The 17,852-nt window shown below is 48.7% G+C and overlaps 1 protein-coding gene across 1 annotated transcript in view; it reads left to right on the top strand.

Annotated features, from left to right (window-relative positions):
• The window catches only part of LAT2 (linker for activation of T cells family member 2), a 23,895-nt gene extending 6,043 nt beyond the window's left edge, over window positions 1-17,852 (top strand). The window contains exons 2-14 of the mRNA XM_058818031.1: window positions 6,303-6,405; window positions 6,520-6,565; window positions 7,651-7,827; window positions 9,629-9,672; window positions 10,468-10,522; window positions 11,144-11,187; window positions 11,911-11,949; window positions 13,040-13,070; window positions 13,187-13,266; window positions 13,647-13,712; window positions 14,903-14,965; window positions 15,758-15,860; window positions 17,082-17,852. Coding sequence (XP_058674014.1) covers window positions 6,303-6,405; window positions 6,520-6,565; window positions 7,651-7,827; window positions 9,629-9,672; window positions 10,468-10,522; window positions 11,144-11,187; window positions 11,911-11,949; window positions 13,040-13,070; window positions 13,187-13,266; window positions 13,647-13,712; window positions 14,903-14,965; window positions 15,758-15,846 — 837 coding nt within the window. The 3' untranslated portion in view covers window positions 15,847-15,860; window positions 17,082-17,852. The remainder of the gene's footprint in view (window positions 1-6,302; window positions 6,406-6,519; window positions 6,566-7,650; window positions 7,828-9,628; window positions 9,673-10,467; window positions 10,523-11,143; window positions 11,188-11,910; window positions 11,950-13,039; window positions 13,071-13,186; window positions 13,267-13,646; window positions 13,713-14,902; window positions 14,966-15,757; window positions 15,861-17,081) is intronic.

Genomic DNA, 17,852 nt, shown 5'->3' with positions numbered 1-17,852 from the left:
TCCTCTTGGGAGAAATGTGAATGAGGGAGATGGGATCCACACAGAGGATGGGCTGCTGCAGTAATTACCCTCCATCAGGGGGGTTGGCCTCTCAGAGGACTGATGGCATCAGTGAAGGGCATCCCTCTGCCCAAGAGCTGCCACCTCACTCTGGGGTGACCCTGCTGTGTCTCTGCTTGGGCACAGAGCAGCTGCTGCTGCCCTGGGGAGGCTCAGTGATCCCTCAGGGGACATTTGGGGACCAACACAAGGAGCAGCCCCAGCCAGCCAGGACAATGTCCACACCACAGCACTGAGGCTCACTTGGAGCTGACACCCACCAGAGGACCTGTAAACAAATATATGGCACCTTTTTAGCAGTGGCTGTTCCTGGTGAAATTGATTTTGGGTACAAAAGATGAACTTTAAATGTCTCCAGCATATTTTGAGTATCAGTTCTGCTATAAAGAACTCTTTTGCAAAACTTCTGTTGTCAGCTTATGTGTGAACATGTAAAAACCCTGCTAGAAAGCTGGTAATAAACTATAATTGCCAAGACCTCTGCTAGAAATACCAATTTTGTAACAACTCTTTTGGCAGTGACAAAAACATTCACATTTTGCAATATCCTTTACACAGAGACCACCCAGAAACCACATGAGAAATTAAAAGCTGAGTCTGCCTCTTTTTATCTTTGGTTCAGATTATACTGATTTCAAGATAGGCTTCAGCACCCAGATTTTTTCTGGAATGTGCATTATTTTTGCATCTCAGGTTAGAATTGGAAGAGAGAAAGTCTATTTGCATGTACAGTGGATAATTATCTTATTGAAGTAACATTTCCTCTGAAGGTTTGATAGCCAGATTTCATCACAGAGTTGCAAAAATCGTATCCTGTTGGCTCCTTAATAATTTTTTTGATGAAGAGTCACCTTCTTGCACAGAGAGCTGGGTGTAGGTGGCTGCCCTAATTTAAATATAACGAAATTTCCTTTTACTGAGCAATTTACATGTCAGAGAGGCTTTGTAGAGCCTTGGTGAGAGCAGCACAAAATGTTTTGTTTATGGTTGTAACTCATGTGCCCCGTGGCTCTTGTACAACTACACATTGATGAGTGTGTGCAGACTTCCCTAGTGCTGGATCCCTCTTTCATGGACTGTGGCAGGGCTTTAAGCCAATACAGAAATTCCCAATAGGGAATTCATGAGCCCTCAAGCACCAAAACATTTGAGGAATTACTTTTTAGGAGTGCAGTGAAATTGTGCCAATTATGCTGCGGCGTTAGAGCTGGTTTTATTCTGACAGCATTGGACAGGAGGTGCAGCTTTGGCCATCAGCAGCAGTGATCTCAGGCTGTTTGCTGCCTTTGTAATTGTCCCCATCGTTTCCACAAACCCCAGAGAGGGATTTTGCAGTTTGCTGTTCCTGCTTTGAGCCTTTCCTGGCAGCACCGGCCGCTTCCAGCGCGCAGCGTCATTCATTCCTCTTTGCTGAAAGGAACCCTCAGCTTTTGTGGGGCACCCCAAGAGCGCCTGAAGCTGAAGGGAAGTGGCCCCAGTGCTTGCTGTGTGTGGCCCCACGCTGCCCAGGCCTCCTCCTCTCCCCACAGGACACAAGATGACCCCGGTGGGTTTGTGCAGGCGTCGCCTCTGGGGCCGGGCAGCGGATGTTGGGGTTGGTGATTCACAGGGGACAGGAAACCAGAAGTGCAACGAGCCCTGCAGGAACCAGCTCCAGCCCTGGCAGCTGGAGCAGCTGGAGCAGCTGGAGCAGCTGGGACAGCCCAGGGACAGCGGCTGAGCCGGGGTAAGGTGGGTGAGGGAGGCAGGGTGGGCAGGGAAAGCGCTCGGAGGGGCTGTGTGGGGACATTGGGGTGTTCCAGTGGGCTCAGGTCACATCTCAGACCTTGGTGACCTTTAAAGAGGCTCAGGGTCATCCCTGTGAAGCCTCTCTGAAAAGCAGCGTGGTGGATGTCCCCCCTCACTGCTGCCCCTGGCCACACCAGCTCCAAGGCAGGAATTCCCACCTCTCTCCTCCCAGCAGCATTTTAGACCCCTCTGAGAGGAGCCCACCCCTCACAACCTGGAATTTCTGTTTTACAGCACTGTAATTCACCTCTCCTCGTCCATCTGCTGATGCCAGCATGGGTTTAATGACATTATTTCTGCATTCCCATCTTCTAAAATATTCTGGGACGTTCAGCCTGTGCTGAGATTCCCTCATCCCTGCGTGGTCCTTCTGGCTCCTGCCTGTGGTCCTGCCCACGCTGCTCCCCCTCCAAAGCCCAGCCCTTAAAAATAGATAATTCAAACTACACTTCCTGGGTTTTCCATTGATTTCAGGGCTGACTGGCATCATGGATATGAATGTATTTATTTCACTGCATGTAAGTGCTTGGAATAGCTAATTCTAGATAGAGAGAGATTTGGTTTTGCATCAGTTTTCTCTTGTGTGAGCAATGTTCAGTGTAAGATGGGCCATGAGGCAGATAATTTAGCAGAAGAGGATAATTTTGGGGTAACCTTGTGTGAGATTGGCTCATTTTCGTGGTCCTGGAGTCTGTAGTTACTCAGGGGTTCCTGTATTGCTGACATGGCACCCCCTGGGCTCCCAGTGGAAGCGAATGATGCTGGGAGGCTTCGGCGCTGCTGGAACAGCCACAAATACAAAATATGTCTGTGAGTTGCCTTCTTGTGCTGCCATGCCTGCTGTGATTGGGGTTTTGCACTGTATTTTCCACCCAAGGCTTTTAAAAAGCATTTTCCAAAGTTATAATCTACATGAAAGTTGGTCTATCAATTCTAAATTTCCCCTTTTATCATAAGTTTTACTGAAATGCATCTATTGGCATGAAAGCCTGATCTGAATAGCTGTAAAAACCCAGATTTTAACTCCATGGCAGCAGCTTTCCTAAGAAGCCTGAGTGGCACAAATCTGGGGGAAATGAGATGTGCAGACCTCTGGAAAGGAGCTCAGTGCTGGTCATTGAAATCGTTCCATCCACAGCAGAAATTCCTTGTCTGAGACTTTAATTCCTGAACTGATGGGACTTTCTGTGGCAATCTGTGCCACACAGCAAACAGAAAGTGGAGTTGCTTTTCTTAGACACGTTAGAGACATCGGCTCAGGCTGAATATTGCATCTGTTCAACAAGTCAGTGTGCTGAATTTCATATGGTGAGTCTTTAAATACACTCTGCACTTCATATTTCATAGCAGTGACTCATCCTACCAGCCTGAATTAGAATTAATTTACTGCAAACTGGTGCACACCACAAAACTTTCTGCAGGGGAGAGAAAGTGGCTGGTTTATATTTGCCTTTTGGGCATTTTTTGATTGATAGAATACATAATATAAATACATTAAATACATAATATAAATACATAATTTATTCTTTATCTTGCAGTGTGAACTCAGGGGTGGGCTTGACATCTGCAAAGGGCTAAAATGTCTTCATCAGAAATCATCTCATGGAAAACCAGGCATTGCTGAGGCCACATCTACACATTCCTCACGCTCCTCATTTCTCAGCAAAAAGCTAAAGTTCACTTTAAGTGCTCTGGCAGATTTTTTTTAGTGAGCTTTGTGCCTCTTCTGCTGCTTTTGGGAAGTTCCTCCAGACTTTCCATCCATTAGGAATTTTATTTCTATCCTGTGCATATCCAGCTTACATCCATATGGAATGTGTTTTGAGCTGTTTTATTTTTTAGCATTAGTTTTATTACATGGTTGTGACAATGGGAAGATGTTAGTAGCTCACATTTTAGGCAGCAGATTAAGAATTTAATGTCACAATTTATTTTATAAGTTTTTTGGCTAATTACACAAAGCAAAAGCATATTGACAGTAGTTTTATTTCATTACTATAAGCACATTTACTTTTCGTTAAAAAAATGCTTGCTTATTTTGAATACAATACTTATTTGTAAGCTTTAAAACACAATGCACAGAGCTCTATTATTAAGCTTTAACTTTCTTAATATCTTGCTAGATAAATTTTTTTGTAGCTTAGAGAGTTATTCTAGACAAGTGTTAGTACACAGACCATTATTCTATTTGTCCTTGCTTTTTTAGAGTTTAAATATTTTTTCTGCTGACCAAGTTCATGGCTGCTGCTCAGCTCTAACCACAGTTCTGCTGCATCTGGGGCCTGCCTTCTGCAGCTTTCCCAAAACCCTCTGATTTTATGGATTCCTACATGGGAGAAAACAGGTTCCCAATACTTTTTTTTTTAAGAGTGCAGTGAAATTGTGCCAGTTTAGCACCTTGGAAGCAGGGCTGCCCATCCATGAGCTCCACGCATCCCTCTGTGCAGACACTCCATGGCTCAGGGCTGTTTGTTCTGCTCTGCAGCTCCCCAGGGCAGAGCACAGGCAAGCACATTCAGCCTTCCCAGTATTTTATTTATATCCTGCTGGCCGTGAGTAAGTGCTTCCAGCCTTGTGCTTGTCATAAATCTGTTCATCACCTCCTTCTGTCAGCTCAGGGCTCGTACCAAAAGGAAGGATTTTCCATGGGTTGTGGTGTTTGGGGAGCACAAATGATCTCCAGGCTGATGTGTGTGTGTGATTTGGGGGCTTTCTCGGGGCATAAAGCTGTGATGGGGTGGGACACATCCTGTCCTCTTCATCAGCCCCTCAAATATCCACTTTTTGTGTCCCTGGGCTCAGGAGCAGACAGGTTTTGCTGCCTCACTGCCCGTGACCAAAATAAAACTGGCTCTGGAAGGGAGCAGGAGGTTTGCCATGAACAGGGCAAACTGGGTCAGTGCTGTCAGGTGTCCCCAGCTCTGCCTTGCTTTCACTTTGAAGAAAAAAAAAAAAGAAGAAAGAAAAGGAGAAAAAAATAAAAGAAAAAAAGCCAGGAAATCCACAAAGCAGCAGCAATGCAGCCCTTGGTATTTTAGTCACCAGCACAGGACCAGCTTCCCTCAGCTGCCTCTTGGGGATGCTTTAGAGATGAGCCACAGCTCAGGATTTCCATGGGGGATGCTGAGCAAAGGAAAAATGATGGAAAAAACCACATGGCTTTGACTAGGCTCTTTTGGGTTCTGGTCCTGCACCTCTGGAGGTCTGAGCAATTAAATTTAGAATCAATTGCTATAATATATCTTTCTTCCCTCATTCACCAATTTAATACAGGCTAAAGTTCTAATAAGAGGGGTTGAAGGTAGGCAGCAGGAAAGCTTCCTGATGTTCTGGCCTTTGGCACATTGAAGTGTCTCCATCCCTAGGGAAAACAGAAGGTTGATCAAACCAAAAATAAATTAAAATAATCTGTAACTAAATAAAATCTGACCCTGGGGAATAGGAATGGGTAAATGATCCATCTCAGTGCCAGCAGGCTGCTTTCTGTGATATTTGTAGGATGTTTTGTATTTTATAGGAAGAGGTTGAAGCCAAATCATGCTGATTGTTAAAAAATGTGAGCTGTTGTTTGTGGAAAAGCCTGTCATGGAAAGGAGGGGAGAGCCAGTGGCTGAGCCAGCTCAGGGCAGAAAAAAAAGCAGAAAAAGGAGTGGGGAATTTCACACTGGGAGTCCCTCTGAGCTGCAGCAAAGAGCCAGAACACGTTGTGCAAAGGTCTTGACTGTTTAAATATTGCTGAGTGCCTCCCTCTTGCCCTCTCTTGTGGATATTAAAAGATTCCTGTCTGCTGACAGATCTGATGGCAGCAGGGTGGGTTTGGGGACTGGAAACGAGAAATTCAGAGCAGTGCAGGAAAGGGCATCACCTCTGCTACAAGCCCAAAGTCCCTTCTTAATCCTCAGCAGCTCCCTGGGGGTGTGAGGGCAAACAGCACCTGGCTTTTGGGGCTAAAAGCTCTCTGAGAAATTATTGTATCTGCAGGGAATGCCATGACAAAGGCAGGAATGATGAATCTTACTCCATGTTCTCAGAAGGCTAAATTATTACTGTATAATACTAAATTATATTAAAGAAGACTATACTATACTAAAAAATACAGAAAGGATATTTACACAATGCTAAAAAGATAATAATGAAAACTCCTGACTCTCTCCAGAGTCCTGACACAGCTTGGCTCTGATTGGCCAAAGAGTGAAAACAACTCACAGCAGAATGCAATGGAACAATCACCTGTGGGTAAACAATCTCCAAACACATTCCACATGAGCACAACACAGGAGAAGCAAATGAGATAAGGATTGTTTTCCTTTTCTCTGAGAAGGATTTTTTCTTCCCAGATTCCCAGGAGAAAAACCCCGGGTGAAGGAATTTTTTTCAGAGAATGAATGCCACAAGGGTTGGCCTCACAGCCCCCTGTGTCCCCACAGCTGATGGGTTCTCTGGCTGTGTTTCAGGCTGGATTTGGCAGGGCCATGCTGCAGCTGGAGCTGTGGGCGGCCGTGGCGCTGATGCTGCTCGGGGCGGCCGTCAGCCTCTGCATCAGGTGCCAGCATTCAGGTAAGTGCTGCCCATCAGGTGCCAGCACTCAGGTAAGTGCTGCCCATCAGGTGCCAGCACTCAGGTAAGTGTTGCCCATCAGGTGCCAGCACTCAGGTAAGTGTTGCCCATCAGGTGCCAGCACTCAGGTAAGTGCTGCCCATCAGGTGCCAGCACTCAGGTAAGTGCTGCCCATCAGGTGCCAGCACTCAGGCAAGTGTTGCCCACCCCTGGCTGGAATTCCCTCTTGGAATGTCCCCAAAGTGTGTGGGTTTGGCTCTGCTCAGCTTTGCCCTTCTGGGGATGGGCTGTGGTCCATAGTGGCGGGTGCAACCTTCACTGAGAGCATCCTGTGCCAATGGGTGTGAGCCATGAGAACACCAGCACACAGACAGACAGACAGACACAAAGCAACTCAACAGTGGAGACACAGAAGGGTCCAGGTGTGGAGTTCCAACAAGAGTTTATTGAGGTCTAGCATTGAAGGGGCCCAGGAACCAAAGACACAAGCAAGGGAGTATCCAGGGTATAAATCCAGGGAAGGGACCAATAGGGAATGCCAGGGTGGATGGGCGTGGTTACACAAACCAATGGGAAAACAGGGAAGGGAGAACATTCTAGAACATGAACATATAGGGGAAAAGGAGTAGGCAAGGCCAACGGGCCAATGGGGAGGACAAAAGCAGGATAAATTAACATAGCGCTGCAGAGCCCTGTGGGGGAAAGTGTTTTTTATCATTGTGAGGAGTGCCTGGAGCCTGTGGTGCATCTCTCTGGGGCATTCCTGTTATCTTCTCCCCAGTAAGCTCATGGGTTTCTACAGGGATGCTCCCTACAGCTGGAGCACAGAAGAGGCTCTGCCAGAGAGCCAGGAGGGAAGGAACCCCCAAAAGTGCAGCCCCCCTTCCCTGGGGCAGATGTAACTCTGAGATCCCTCTATGTGGTTATCCTGGTGGGTGGCTTTGGGACTCCGCCTGGGAGGATGAGCTGCAGTGACACAAATCCTGCAGGGTCTGGGACAGCAGGGCAGGCAAGGAAGGGGAGGCTGGAGGATAAATTCACACAGAGAGTTGGGTGAGCACCCAGTGGTGTTTGAACCTCTCCCCGAGCATTGGGTGGGTTTTAAAGGGGAGAGGCTGCAGTTTGGGTGGGTTTTAATGGGGGAGAGGCTCCAGTTTGGGGTTTGGGGCCAGGACTGGCTGCTTTGCTCTGTGGGTTTGAGACAAAACCACAAAGCAAATACCGTTTCAAAAAATTTCATCAAAGCCCTACTGCAACTGCTGCTCACTGCCTCCGCTGTCCTGACGTGTTGAAGAAGCTTTGTGAATGTGTTTTATTGGCCTTTCTGATCTCTAACTCCCAAATCATCATTTCTAAGAGCTTTTTGTTCCCTTGTGTTCCAGGTACCAAACGAGAGGCACAGCTGAGCGAGCAGAGGAGCCAGTAAGTTTCCTTTCCCAGTTGTGTTTCTCTCCCAAACAAATCACCCAGGGTGAGCCCCAGAGCCAGGCCCAAGCTGAAATCTGGGTTTAAATAAAATAAAATAATGTCAGGATGGGATGGAAGGCAGTGTGCCCCAGCCCAAGGTGCTGCTGAAGGGGCAATGCCTTCACAGAGAATAATCCAAAATGAAACTGAAGCTCTGACTGTGATGACATTGAATCATTAACTAGTCAGAAAAGTTCTGGGAGAGAAGGGCAAGTTTTTATCCTGTTGTATTGTGCCCTGAGGTGAGATGGAAAGATTTTTTACTCCCTAAAGAAGCCCCTGCCCTTGGCTGGGGTGGGTTGGACCATGCACCAGAGCAACCACTAGCACAAGGAATGAAGGAAATGCAGTGTACACACATGCACTGCCCTGATTTCCTTCAGCAACAGACACACCACAGCAAATGATGTTAAAAAAAGAAAAGTTGGGTGGTAAGCTTTGTTAAAGGAGATGCAATGTGGCTCTGCAAAGGTCTCCAAGGGGCTGGGGTTTTGTTTCTGTGGGGAAAGGTTCTAGAGTGATCCATTGCAGACTGATGGAGCAGCCACTTAAGGCTCCATCCGCCACAGACTCTTGCTGAATTGTCCCAACTTCTTGAAATTTATGCCTGGATTAGGTGGTTTGGGCTCAGGTTTGTGGGGTTGTGTGCTCTTTTGGGAGGTGTGGTTTGCAAGCAGAGTGGTTTGACTCCATGTTTGGGTTATTTGACAGCCTTGGGCCATGAATCCCAGCTGGGTATGGGGCAACCCCAAGGAAAAAGGAGGAAACGGTTCCTAAAATTGGAATTAATAAGTACCTGTGTAGAAACACCTGCAGTAGAAAAGGTGTTGAATTCTCTTGTGCTCTGAAAAGCAGCTCTCATATTAACTGAAAAGTAAAGAGGTTCCAGGGCATAGGTTATCACTGATAATGTTATTTTATTCATGTTGATATTAAGGGATGATGGGAAGGGCAGGGGTAGCAGTGGAGGTGAAGCAGAGGGATCTGAAGCCATTTCATGCATGAACATCCATTTTTTTGTGGGCAAAAAGTTCTTCTGGCCTTTGGTGGCTGAAGCATCAGAATGACAATTTGTGACCGTGTTCACAGGGGTTTTCAGATGAGGGAAGAGACAAGGATTTGACTCCATGTTTCAGAAGGCTTGATTTATTATTTTATTATATGTATTGCATTAAAACTATACTAAAAGAATAGAAGAAAAGGTTTCATCTCAGAAGGCTGGCTAAGAATAGAAAAGAAAGGAAAGAATGATAACAAAGGTTTGTGGCTCAGACTCTCTGTCCGAGCCAGCTCACTGTGATTGGCCATTAATTACAAACATCCAACATGGGCCAATCCCAGATGCACCTGTTGCATTCCACAGCAGCAGATAATCAATGTTTACATTTTTTTCCTGAGGCCTCCCAGCTTCTCAGGAGGAAAAATCCTAAGGAAAGGATTTTCATGAAAAGATGTCTGTGACAAGAATTATCCTAAGTGATGTTTTCCTCATCCCTGGATCCTTCCCTTGCTAATGTTGGCTGTTCTGCCCAGTGGTCCAAAACCACATCTTGTCTTTAAAGGATCAAAGAAGAGTCCAGGAAGATGCTCCCAGGTCACACAGGCCCTGCATGAGATGCTGAGCAATGCATCTTGGCATCTCACAGAGCCCAGCATGGTGCTCTCTGCCCTCCGCTCACCACTCAGGTCTCTTGTGTCTGTTTTCACTGCCATAAACCCCAACATTCAGCTGAGCTTGTGCTGCTGTTTCTTCCAGGCTCGAGAGCCAGCAGAGGTTTGAGGTGGTTCGATCCCACACCAGTGAGTATGAGCATTGCATGTGGCCCCTGCCTGCTGGGGTGAGGGCCCTGCCTGCACAGAACAGGGGGACAGTCATGTTCAGAGGGTCACCTTGGGGCCAGGCCAGGAAATGATGAGACCTGGAGTGTCCAAGCCACCTTAGATGCTTCTAGGTGTGTGAATTCTGAGCTCTGGTTTAAAAAGTGCCCTTTGCATTGAAAATAATCCAGTAAAGTGGTGTTGTTGAAAAGTGACGCCTCTTGGAGCCATGCAGGGCACCCTGTGAGAGTGAAGGTGTGGGTGCCAGAGTGACTCACCCATCACCCCCCTCGCTGCCTCCTGCAGTGGGTTCAGTGCTGAAATTCTGAGTTTTGTGTCCCCAGGAGCAGCTGCCAGGTCCCTGTGGGCTGTGTCCATCTGCAGATGGCTCTGCCCTGCCCCAGGGCTCTGCTGGCTCCAGGCCCCTGAACCCCTCTGCAGATCTTTCATCCCAGCCTGACCAAACCCTTGGCTGCCCCTTGCGGTGTGGAGGGAGGGAAATGGCCCCAAATCAAGTGAATTTGGGACAGCAGGTGACAGCAGCTGGGGTTGGAGCTTCCTCCAGCAGTGTCTGCAGGCTCTGTGCTCTGCACAGACACCAGCTTTTTCTCTGGTTGTTCATTGCTTTGACCATTTTTGAACATTCAAGAAACAATCTGGAAGAGGAAAATACTTGCCAGTCCCAGGGATCCCTCTCTGGTGGATGTTCTGTGCTCTTTGCCACATCTGCTGCTGCCATAATAATTAACACAGTCATTTTCTTGTTTTTCTTGCCAGTTGCAACCCGAAGGCTGGAAAAAAGTAAGGAACCTGAAGACTTATCAACAGCAAGGTAGGAAAAAACCCAAATAAAATCTAGCTCTAGAGCCAAGGTTGGATGAAATCTACCCAACACAGATGAACATTTGAGATTGCACTCTGGGCCCTATAGATGTGGCTTGGGCTGTATTTAGAATCAAAGAATAATTTGGGTTGCAAGGGACTTTTCAATGTCACCTAGTCCAACCCCCTGGTGAGGAGCAGGGACATCTTCAACTTGATTGGGTTTCTTCACTTGTTGATGGTCAATAGTATATTTAGACTTTTCTAGATTTTGTTCATTCTGGCTGCATTCTTCTGGCAACTGATTAAATCAAACCCAGGGGAGTGAGCTGTGGCTCTACATAACAGATACATCATGGAAAAGAAATGGCCATTATTCATTTATCAGCAGTTTGGTGTGATAAATCCCCTTCTCCCCATCACCAAATCCCCCAGTAACTTCACAGCCATTGTAACTCTGCTACAATATTCAAGCAAAGTTATTACCATTTTAGGATTTTACCCCAAATTTTTAATCTCCCCTTGCTCCATGTGTGTACTTGATAACCTCACAGGGAGGTTTCTGATGGTGTATTACTGCTGGTAGGGTTTGCTCAGACCTGGCATTTTGGGTCTCTTTTCTCTCTTTCAGTAAAGCCACCGAGGAGCTCAGAGCTTCCCATCACCCTGGATATGGTGAGCAGCTTCCTGGGACAGGCACAGATACAATGAACCACAGAGGTGGAAGGGACCTTAAAATCATCTCCTTCCACCCCTTGCCATGGGCAGGGACACCTTCCATTAGACCAGGGTGCTCCAAGCCCCATCCAGCCTGGCCCTGGGCATTTGCAGGGATGGGGCAGCCACAGCTGCTCTGGGCATTCTATGCCAGGGCCTCACAGCCCTCACAGGGAAGAATTTCTTCCCAAAATCCCACCTAACCCTGCCCTCTGCCAGTGGGAAGCCATTCCCCCTTGTGCAGCCACTCCCAGCCCATGTCCAAAGTCCCTCTCTGCTTTAGAAGGGGCTCCAAGGTCTCCCCAGAGCCTTTTCCAGGCTGAGCAGCCCCAACTTTTCCAGGCTGTCTCCAGAGCAGAGAGCTCAGCCCTTGGAGCAACTTTGTGCATTCCTCTGGACTTGCTCCAATTCCATCTTAATTTAAGGTCTGAGTTTAAAGCCCAGTGCTCATCCTGCTGTGTCTGACCAGCCCTGGTTACAGCCACAGGCACAGATTGTTTAAAACATCACCCTGGCTGTCCCAGCTCCTGTACCCTGGAGTGTCCAACCTTGCATTTGTGTCCCCTGACCTCAGAGCTGAACAGGGATAGAGCTGCTGCTGCTGAAATATTTGGTGCCTCCATTGTCAAACTGCTGCCATCACTCGAGTTCATGTGTAATGTGTCCCTCTCTTGTCCTCAGGCAGCAGGGACGAGCCCAGGTACCAGAATTTCCTGGCAGGTAAATGCTGCAGCCACGCTTGGGGGGCTGGGAAGGAAGGCTGGAGGGGATGGGGGGTTCCAGGGGATGGGGCTGGCAGGGAGCACATTTGGATTTGCAGTGGATGGAGGCTGGCAGGGAGCACATTTGGATTTGCAGTGGATGGAGGCTGGCAGGGAGCACATTTGGATTTGCATGGGATGGAGGCTGGCAGGGAGCACATTTGGATTTGCAGTGGATGGAGGCTGGCAGGGAGCACATTTGGATTTCCAGGGGATGGAGACTGGCAGGGAGCACATTTGGATTTGCAGGGGATGGAGACTGGCAGGGAGCACATTCAGTTTTACCAGGGGATGGAGGCTGGCAGGAAGCACATTTGGATTTCCAGGGGATGGAGACTGGCAGGGAGCACATTTGGATTTGCAGTGGATGGAGACTGGCAGGGAGCGCATTCAGTTTTATCAGGGGATGGAGGCTGGCAGGGAGCACATTTGGTGTTTCCAGGGCATGGGGCTGGCAGGGAGCACATTTGGTGTTTCCAGGGCATGGGGCTGGCAGGGAGCACACAGGCAGGCAGCACTGCAGCTGGCAGAGCTCTGGCTCGGTCCATTTAGAGATTGCTTTGTGAGCAACACGCTGATCTGATCTGATCTGATCTGATTAAGGGCAGGGCGGAGCGGGACGGACGCTCCCTCCCGGGGCAGGGTGAGCTGCTGCCTGCCCTCAGAGGATTATTGCTGTGTGGGGCTGTGCTCTGCTTTCCCGAGCCAGGGAGAATATTCCCCATGTCCTGCCAGCTGGCAGGATGTGCCCATGAGAGGTGGAGAGCCGGGGTTTTCCCAGGAGCTGGGCTGGACCAGGGCTCCCTCCCTGTGCTCCCTGCCCTGCTGTGGGCAGCTCTGGGGCTGTGGCTGTGCTGGGGGTTTGTCCTGCTCTGGGGCAGGCTCTGGGGCTGTGGCTGTGCTGGGAGGCTTGTCCATCTTTGGGGCAGCCTTTGGGGCTGTGGCTGTGCTGGGGGTTTGTCCAGCTGTGCTGGGGGTTTGTCCAGCTGTGCCCAGCTGTTCAGGTCGATGCCATGGTGGGTGCTGACAGCAAACCCTTGTTCTTGCAGAGAGCTGCCTGCAGGAAGACACTGCCTATGTGTAAGTACCCTGAGCTGCTGCCAGCACGGTGCCATCCTGGTGCCAGTGCTGTCCTGCTGCTCCCAGAGCTCAGCCTGGGCTGGGCAGGAGGGATAACAGAGCTGCTCTCCTCACAGGGAGCCCATGGCTCTGGATCACTACTACAACTGCAGCAGGCTCTTCAATCCACCCTGTGTGAGGTCTCCAGGCAAGCAAGGTGGGTTCCTTCACCCAGCCTGGCTGTCCCTGGGCTCCAGGAGCTGCTGAGACTGCTCTTGCTGAGCTCTGTGCGTGGCTGAAGCAAGGTGGGGCTCCAGGGGACACGTTCATTGAAAGGGTGGAGCAGGGATTTGAGGGATGTCCAAGCCCCCATCAGTCCATCTGTTACCCATAAACAGGACAGCCCCAAACATTGGTAATTGTGCTCCTGTGCACCCAATTCCATCCCTTGGTCATCACAGGCTGTCACTAAGACTGACTGTTTTTTAGCTAATCTCCATTTCATTGTAGGAAACAGCCCACAGGTTCTGAGGGATCTTCCCAGGTCACTTAGAATTCCATAGGTCCTTTGTGACTCCTCTTTCTTCTCTCCCTCAGAGAAAGATGAGGATTCCTATTCCTATGAAAATGTCACCATTGGAGTGTCTCAGGGCTGTGATCCAGGTAAGGGTGCTGCTGTCACAGGTCAGGAGTGTCACACCAAGTGCAGAGGAGGATGGTGACTGCTCAGCCAAGGGAAACCTGCTCATTCTCAGCTCAGCTCTTCCTGCCAGCTCTGCCCATGGAGCTGGCACACAGGGGCTGCTGCAGGCACAGGGCAGGCCTGGAACATTTCCCCTTTCTGCAGGAAAATGCACATGGTGATGCTGTTTTGCAGAGATAACTAAAAGCTCCAACTTTGTGCAAGTTGTAAAGCTGGTATGTTTATTACAGTGCTGGATGCATGAGGAGATTACTCTCCTTAAAAGACATGTGTACTTCTGGGAACTTCAGGTCTTTTTTTATCTCTTTCTCAAATACATATCCATACAATTTCACAATAAGTTTATACATACTCATTTTTATGAATTTTGCGTGACATTTGTTGCTAGTTCTTCTTTATCAGAAAGAATTCTTCGGTCAGGACTGCTCTCACAGCAGTCTTTCTGTCTTTCTTTATTACTTTCTGTCTCCCCCCCCTTATCTCTGCCTTTCACTGAAGCAGTTTGCAGTTAAGCTACATAGCTATGTTTTCTAACTACAGACTCAAAGATGTACATTTCACTTAAATCAAAATAGATTTTTACTCTAAAAAATTCCTACTCTGTTTCAACTCTTGGTGGTTTCTGCAGCAATTAAGGAGCTTTGGGGTCTGCATCTTTAGGTTTTTGGTGTTGTTTTAGCCAGGGTGATTATATTTCTGGCCCCTAGCTCAGGTTTCTCACCAAATCCAGCACAACAAAGCTGCAGCCAGGAAGCTTGTGGAGGGTGACACTGGACCACAGTGTCCCTTCAGGGCTTCCAGCATCAGTCCTGGGGTGTTGCAATCAGAATAGGAAGTCAGTTTGGTTTCCTTCTATGCATTAACACACTTTCTGCACTGCTGAAGGCTGCCCTGCTCCTCTCTGGCTTTGTGCAGTGATCAGAGGAGGCAGGAGCAGCAGGGACCTGTCTGATCCCCATCCCTGCCTGCAGAGACCCAGGCACATGGCCAGGGCTGGGAAACGATGAGGCAGCAGCAGCAGATCTGAGCTGGCTGGAGGCTCAGCCACGTGCAGGGGGCAGTGGGGCAGTGCCAGGAGGGTTTCACAAAGGTCCCTTTTTTGTCCATTTGCTGCTCAGTGTTGTCCTGTCCAAACTCTTCCCTGTCACAGATGATGCTGTGGACTATGAGAACAGCATGGCAATACTCACATGGAAGCTCCAGCAAGGGCAAGGTGGGTTTATTATTTGCTGTTTGGGGATGGGGCTTATGGGCAGAGTGCCTGGAGCACTAGGCCAGTATAGCCCATGCAAGGGCAACACAGCCATCATCCTTGAGTTAATTTTTTCCCCAAGTTTCCATGATAAATATCCAAGGCAATGTGCAAATTGTAACACACTCCTGTAGCTGAATGCTGCTCTCCTGGGATGTGGTGTCTGTCATACTCCAAAGGCACCTGCCCAAACCCTGACCAGGGGATGCTACACAAAAATGTTGCTCTTCAGGTCTGAAATGCTCTTACATCGAGGTTGCCCCAGCACAGGCACAGCTGTGGGATCCCCTGAGCCACAGAACTCTGTGCACACACCCAGGGCTCAGCCCTTGACTCTCGTGCTGTGGTCAGGGGCCCTGTTTCTCAAGCTGACCTTTTAACAAGTTTCATTTAGTGTGTGGCTCCCTGTGAGGCATGAGGGTAGTTCTGGCCTGGGGGACAGTGGGGACTGTACACATAGATGTGTTTGAGAGCTCTGGTGTGAAAGTCTAAGCAAAGTGATTCCTGTTTGCACACTCTCTTTTTTTGGCTCTGAAGAGCTGCCCAGAGTGTTTTCAAATTTGCTGTGATCATTTTGAAGCCTCTTTCAAGGAGACCTTGACATTGATGTGAGTTTTCTTAGCCCAGGCACAAAAACATGTCAGCAGCAAAGGCTAAATCCTGGCAGGACTCATGCTGTGTCAGTGGTCTGTGTGTTTCTACATTGTGTGTTTTTACAGCACTCACTGGTAAATGCTTCATCCTCACCCACAGCCCCAGTGACAGAAAGCCTGGATGAAGAGCCAGACTACATCAACACAGCTCCTGGGTCAAGGCCTGCCCTGCTGCCAGAGCAAAGATAGAAACAGAGTAAATGGTAATGTAGGGTGGAAGGATTTGGTTTATGGTGTTTATTTAGGGGTGGAGGATTTGGTTTATGGTGTTTATTTAGGGGTGGAGGATTTGGTTTATGGGGTATATTTATTTGGGGGTGGAAGATTTGTTTATGCCAAAGGGGGTTCAGCTGGAGCTCTGCCCTTGAGCAGCCCATGTGGGCAGTGAGAGTGTGAGGAGCCCACCCTGTGCAATGCCTCACCTCTGGCTGATGCCAGGCTGACTAACAGGGACCATGGAGACAAATCTGTCCAAGTCCATGTCCCAGCTCCATCACTGCCCTCCTCAAAGGGCACAGGAGCTCCAAACTGCTCCAGGGCACCCTGAGTCAGTGCTGCCACATGCTGTGGGCAGGGACACCCAAACCCTGCTCTGAGCAGGGATTCCCTCACCTGAGCTCTGCCTGCTGTGCTGAGACCACACATCCTGTCCCATCATCAGCACCAGCCTGATGCTGCTGATAAAGAATTTCTCACAGCAGAGAAAGTAAAAAATCTGCAGAGAGCTGCAGGAAGGGTGCATGACACTGAGGGACAGTGAGTGATGTGCTGGTCATCCTGCTCCAGACTGGAAGATGGACTGGGACCAGTATCACTCTCCTTGTTGGGTTTTTTTTCCCTCTTGAGCACCTACAGAGGCCCAGTGGGATTGTCCTTATGCCACAAGCCAGCTGCTCTAGTTTTATAGGATTTTATATTCCCCAGACTGTCCCAAAATTGGATCTTTCTGAAGCCATGCAGAATACTTAAGATTTGTCCCCACCATGCAAAGCACAGTCATCCCATTCTGCACACTAGGGCATTTGCTTCTGGTGGATGTAGCTGGACGTGGAAAAAGCCACCCTGAGAAACCTGACCACATCTTGCTGCCAGGCATCTTTTTGCCATTATAATGATGCCTCTGTTGTGGCCTTTGCTAGCAGAGTAATGTTCTGAAATCTCAATGTCCAACCAACAAATGGCAGCAGAAGTTCCCCACCAAGGGAGGCTGAACTGAGAAATGGGCTCCTGGTGCCTCTGTGCCTCCTACTCTGCTCCTGGATCCTCCTCCAGGAGCACAACTGGGGTTTCTGCTTAGACATGGGCATTTTGTAGTGTATGTCACTACTCGTCCCTGGAAGGAAAATGTAGCAGGCAGCAGAGTTAAGCTGAAAGCAGGGATTAAAAGTCAGTGGTCTCACTGTTTTTTCTCCTCTTATTTCAAGTATTCTGCGTAAAGTCTGAAGAAATCTTCTGCTGAGCTGTAAGAGCACACCCAGAGAACAAGCACACAGGGAGAGGGGGGATTTCCATCCCTCAGTGAAATCTCCTCTCCACACTGTGCCTGCAGTGACACACAAGGGGTGTCACTGAAAGAAGAACTGCTCTGCTTGAAGCCCCACAGAAGTCCAGCTGCAAACCAGCAATGGAGGAAGCATTCTGCCCCCAGTGACCATGGGCAAGCCCCAGGCTCCTCATCCCCATCTCATTTCCCTGTGTCCACTCAAAGATGGGCAGTCTGGGCAGTGTTTTCTCCTGGCAGGCATGAAATGAATCCTTAACTTGCTGAGCAGTAATGCAGCCAGCTACTTAATTTGTCAGGGTGACTCATGCACAGTGTATTAAGCCAGAGGGATTATGTTCTGATTTAGTTCCTGTGCTCTCCTACAGAAGCAGTTTCCTGTGTGAGAGGAACTGGAGAGGCAGAGGTGGTGTTTGTAACAGCAGTGGCTGTCTGGAGCTGAATGAGATTCCAACCTGTTCACAAAAGCTAAAGAGGATTAAATGCCTGCTTATCCATGGGCATGTAATTCATAGTGTTGGTCTATGGCAGTTTTCCTTATGTTTCAGTATCTGTTTTAAAATGATACAAAAAACCAGCAGCAACTGTGAGAGTCAGATCCACCAGCCTCAGGAACTGCACCAGTGCTTCAATGTGGCTGTTGGAACATCATCCCAGAAACAGAATCCCTGCCTCCTGAACCCTGATGTACAGA

The sequence above is a fragment of the Ammospiza caudacuta genome, chromosome 20 (genome assembly GCF_027887145.1).
Source record: "Ammospiza caudacuta isolate bAmmCau1 chromosome 20, bAmmCau1.pri, whole genome shotgun sequence".
Taxonomy (NCBI): domain Eukaryota; kingdom Metazoa; phylum Chordata; class Aves; order Passeriformes; family Passerellidae; genus Ammospiza; species Ammospiza caudacuta.
Note: the sequence above shows the minus strand (reverse complement) of the source record. Positions and strands in the feature narration are given on the sequence as shown.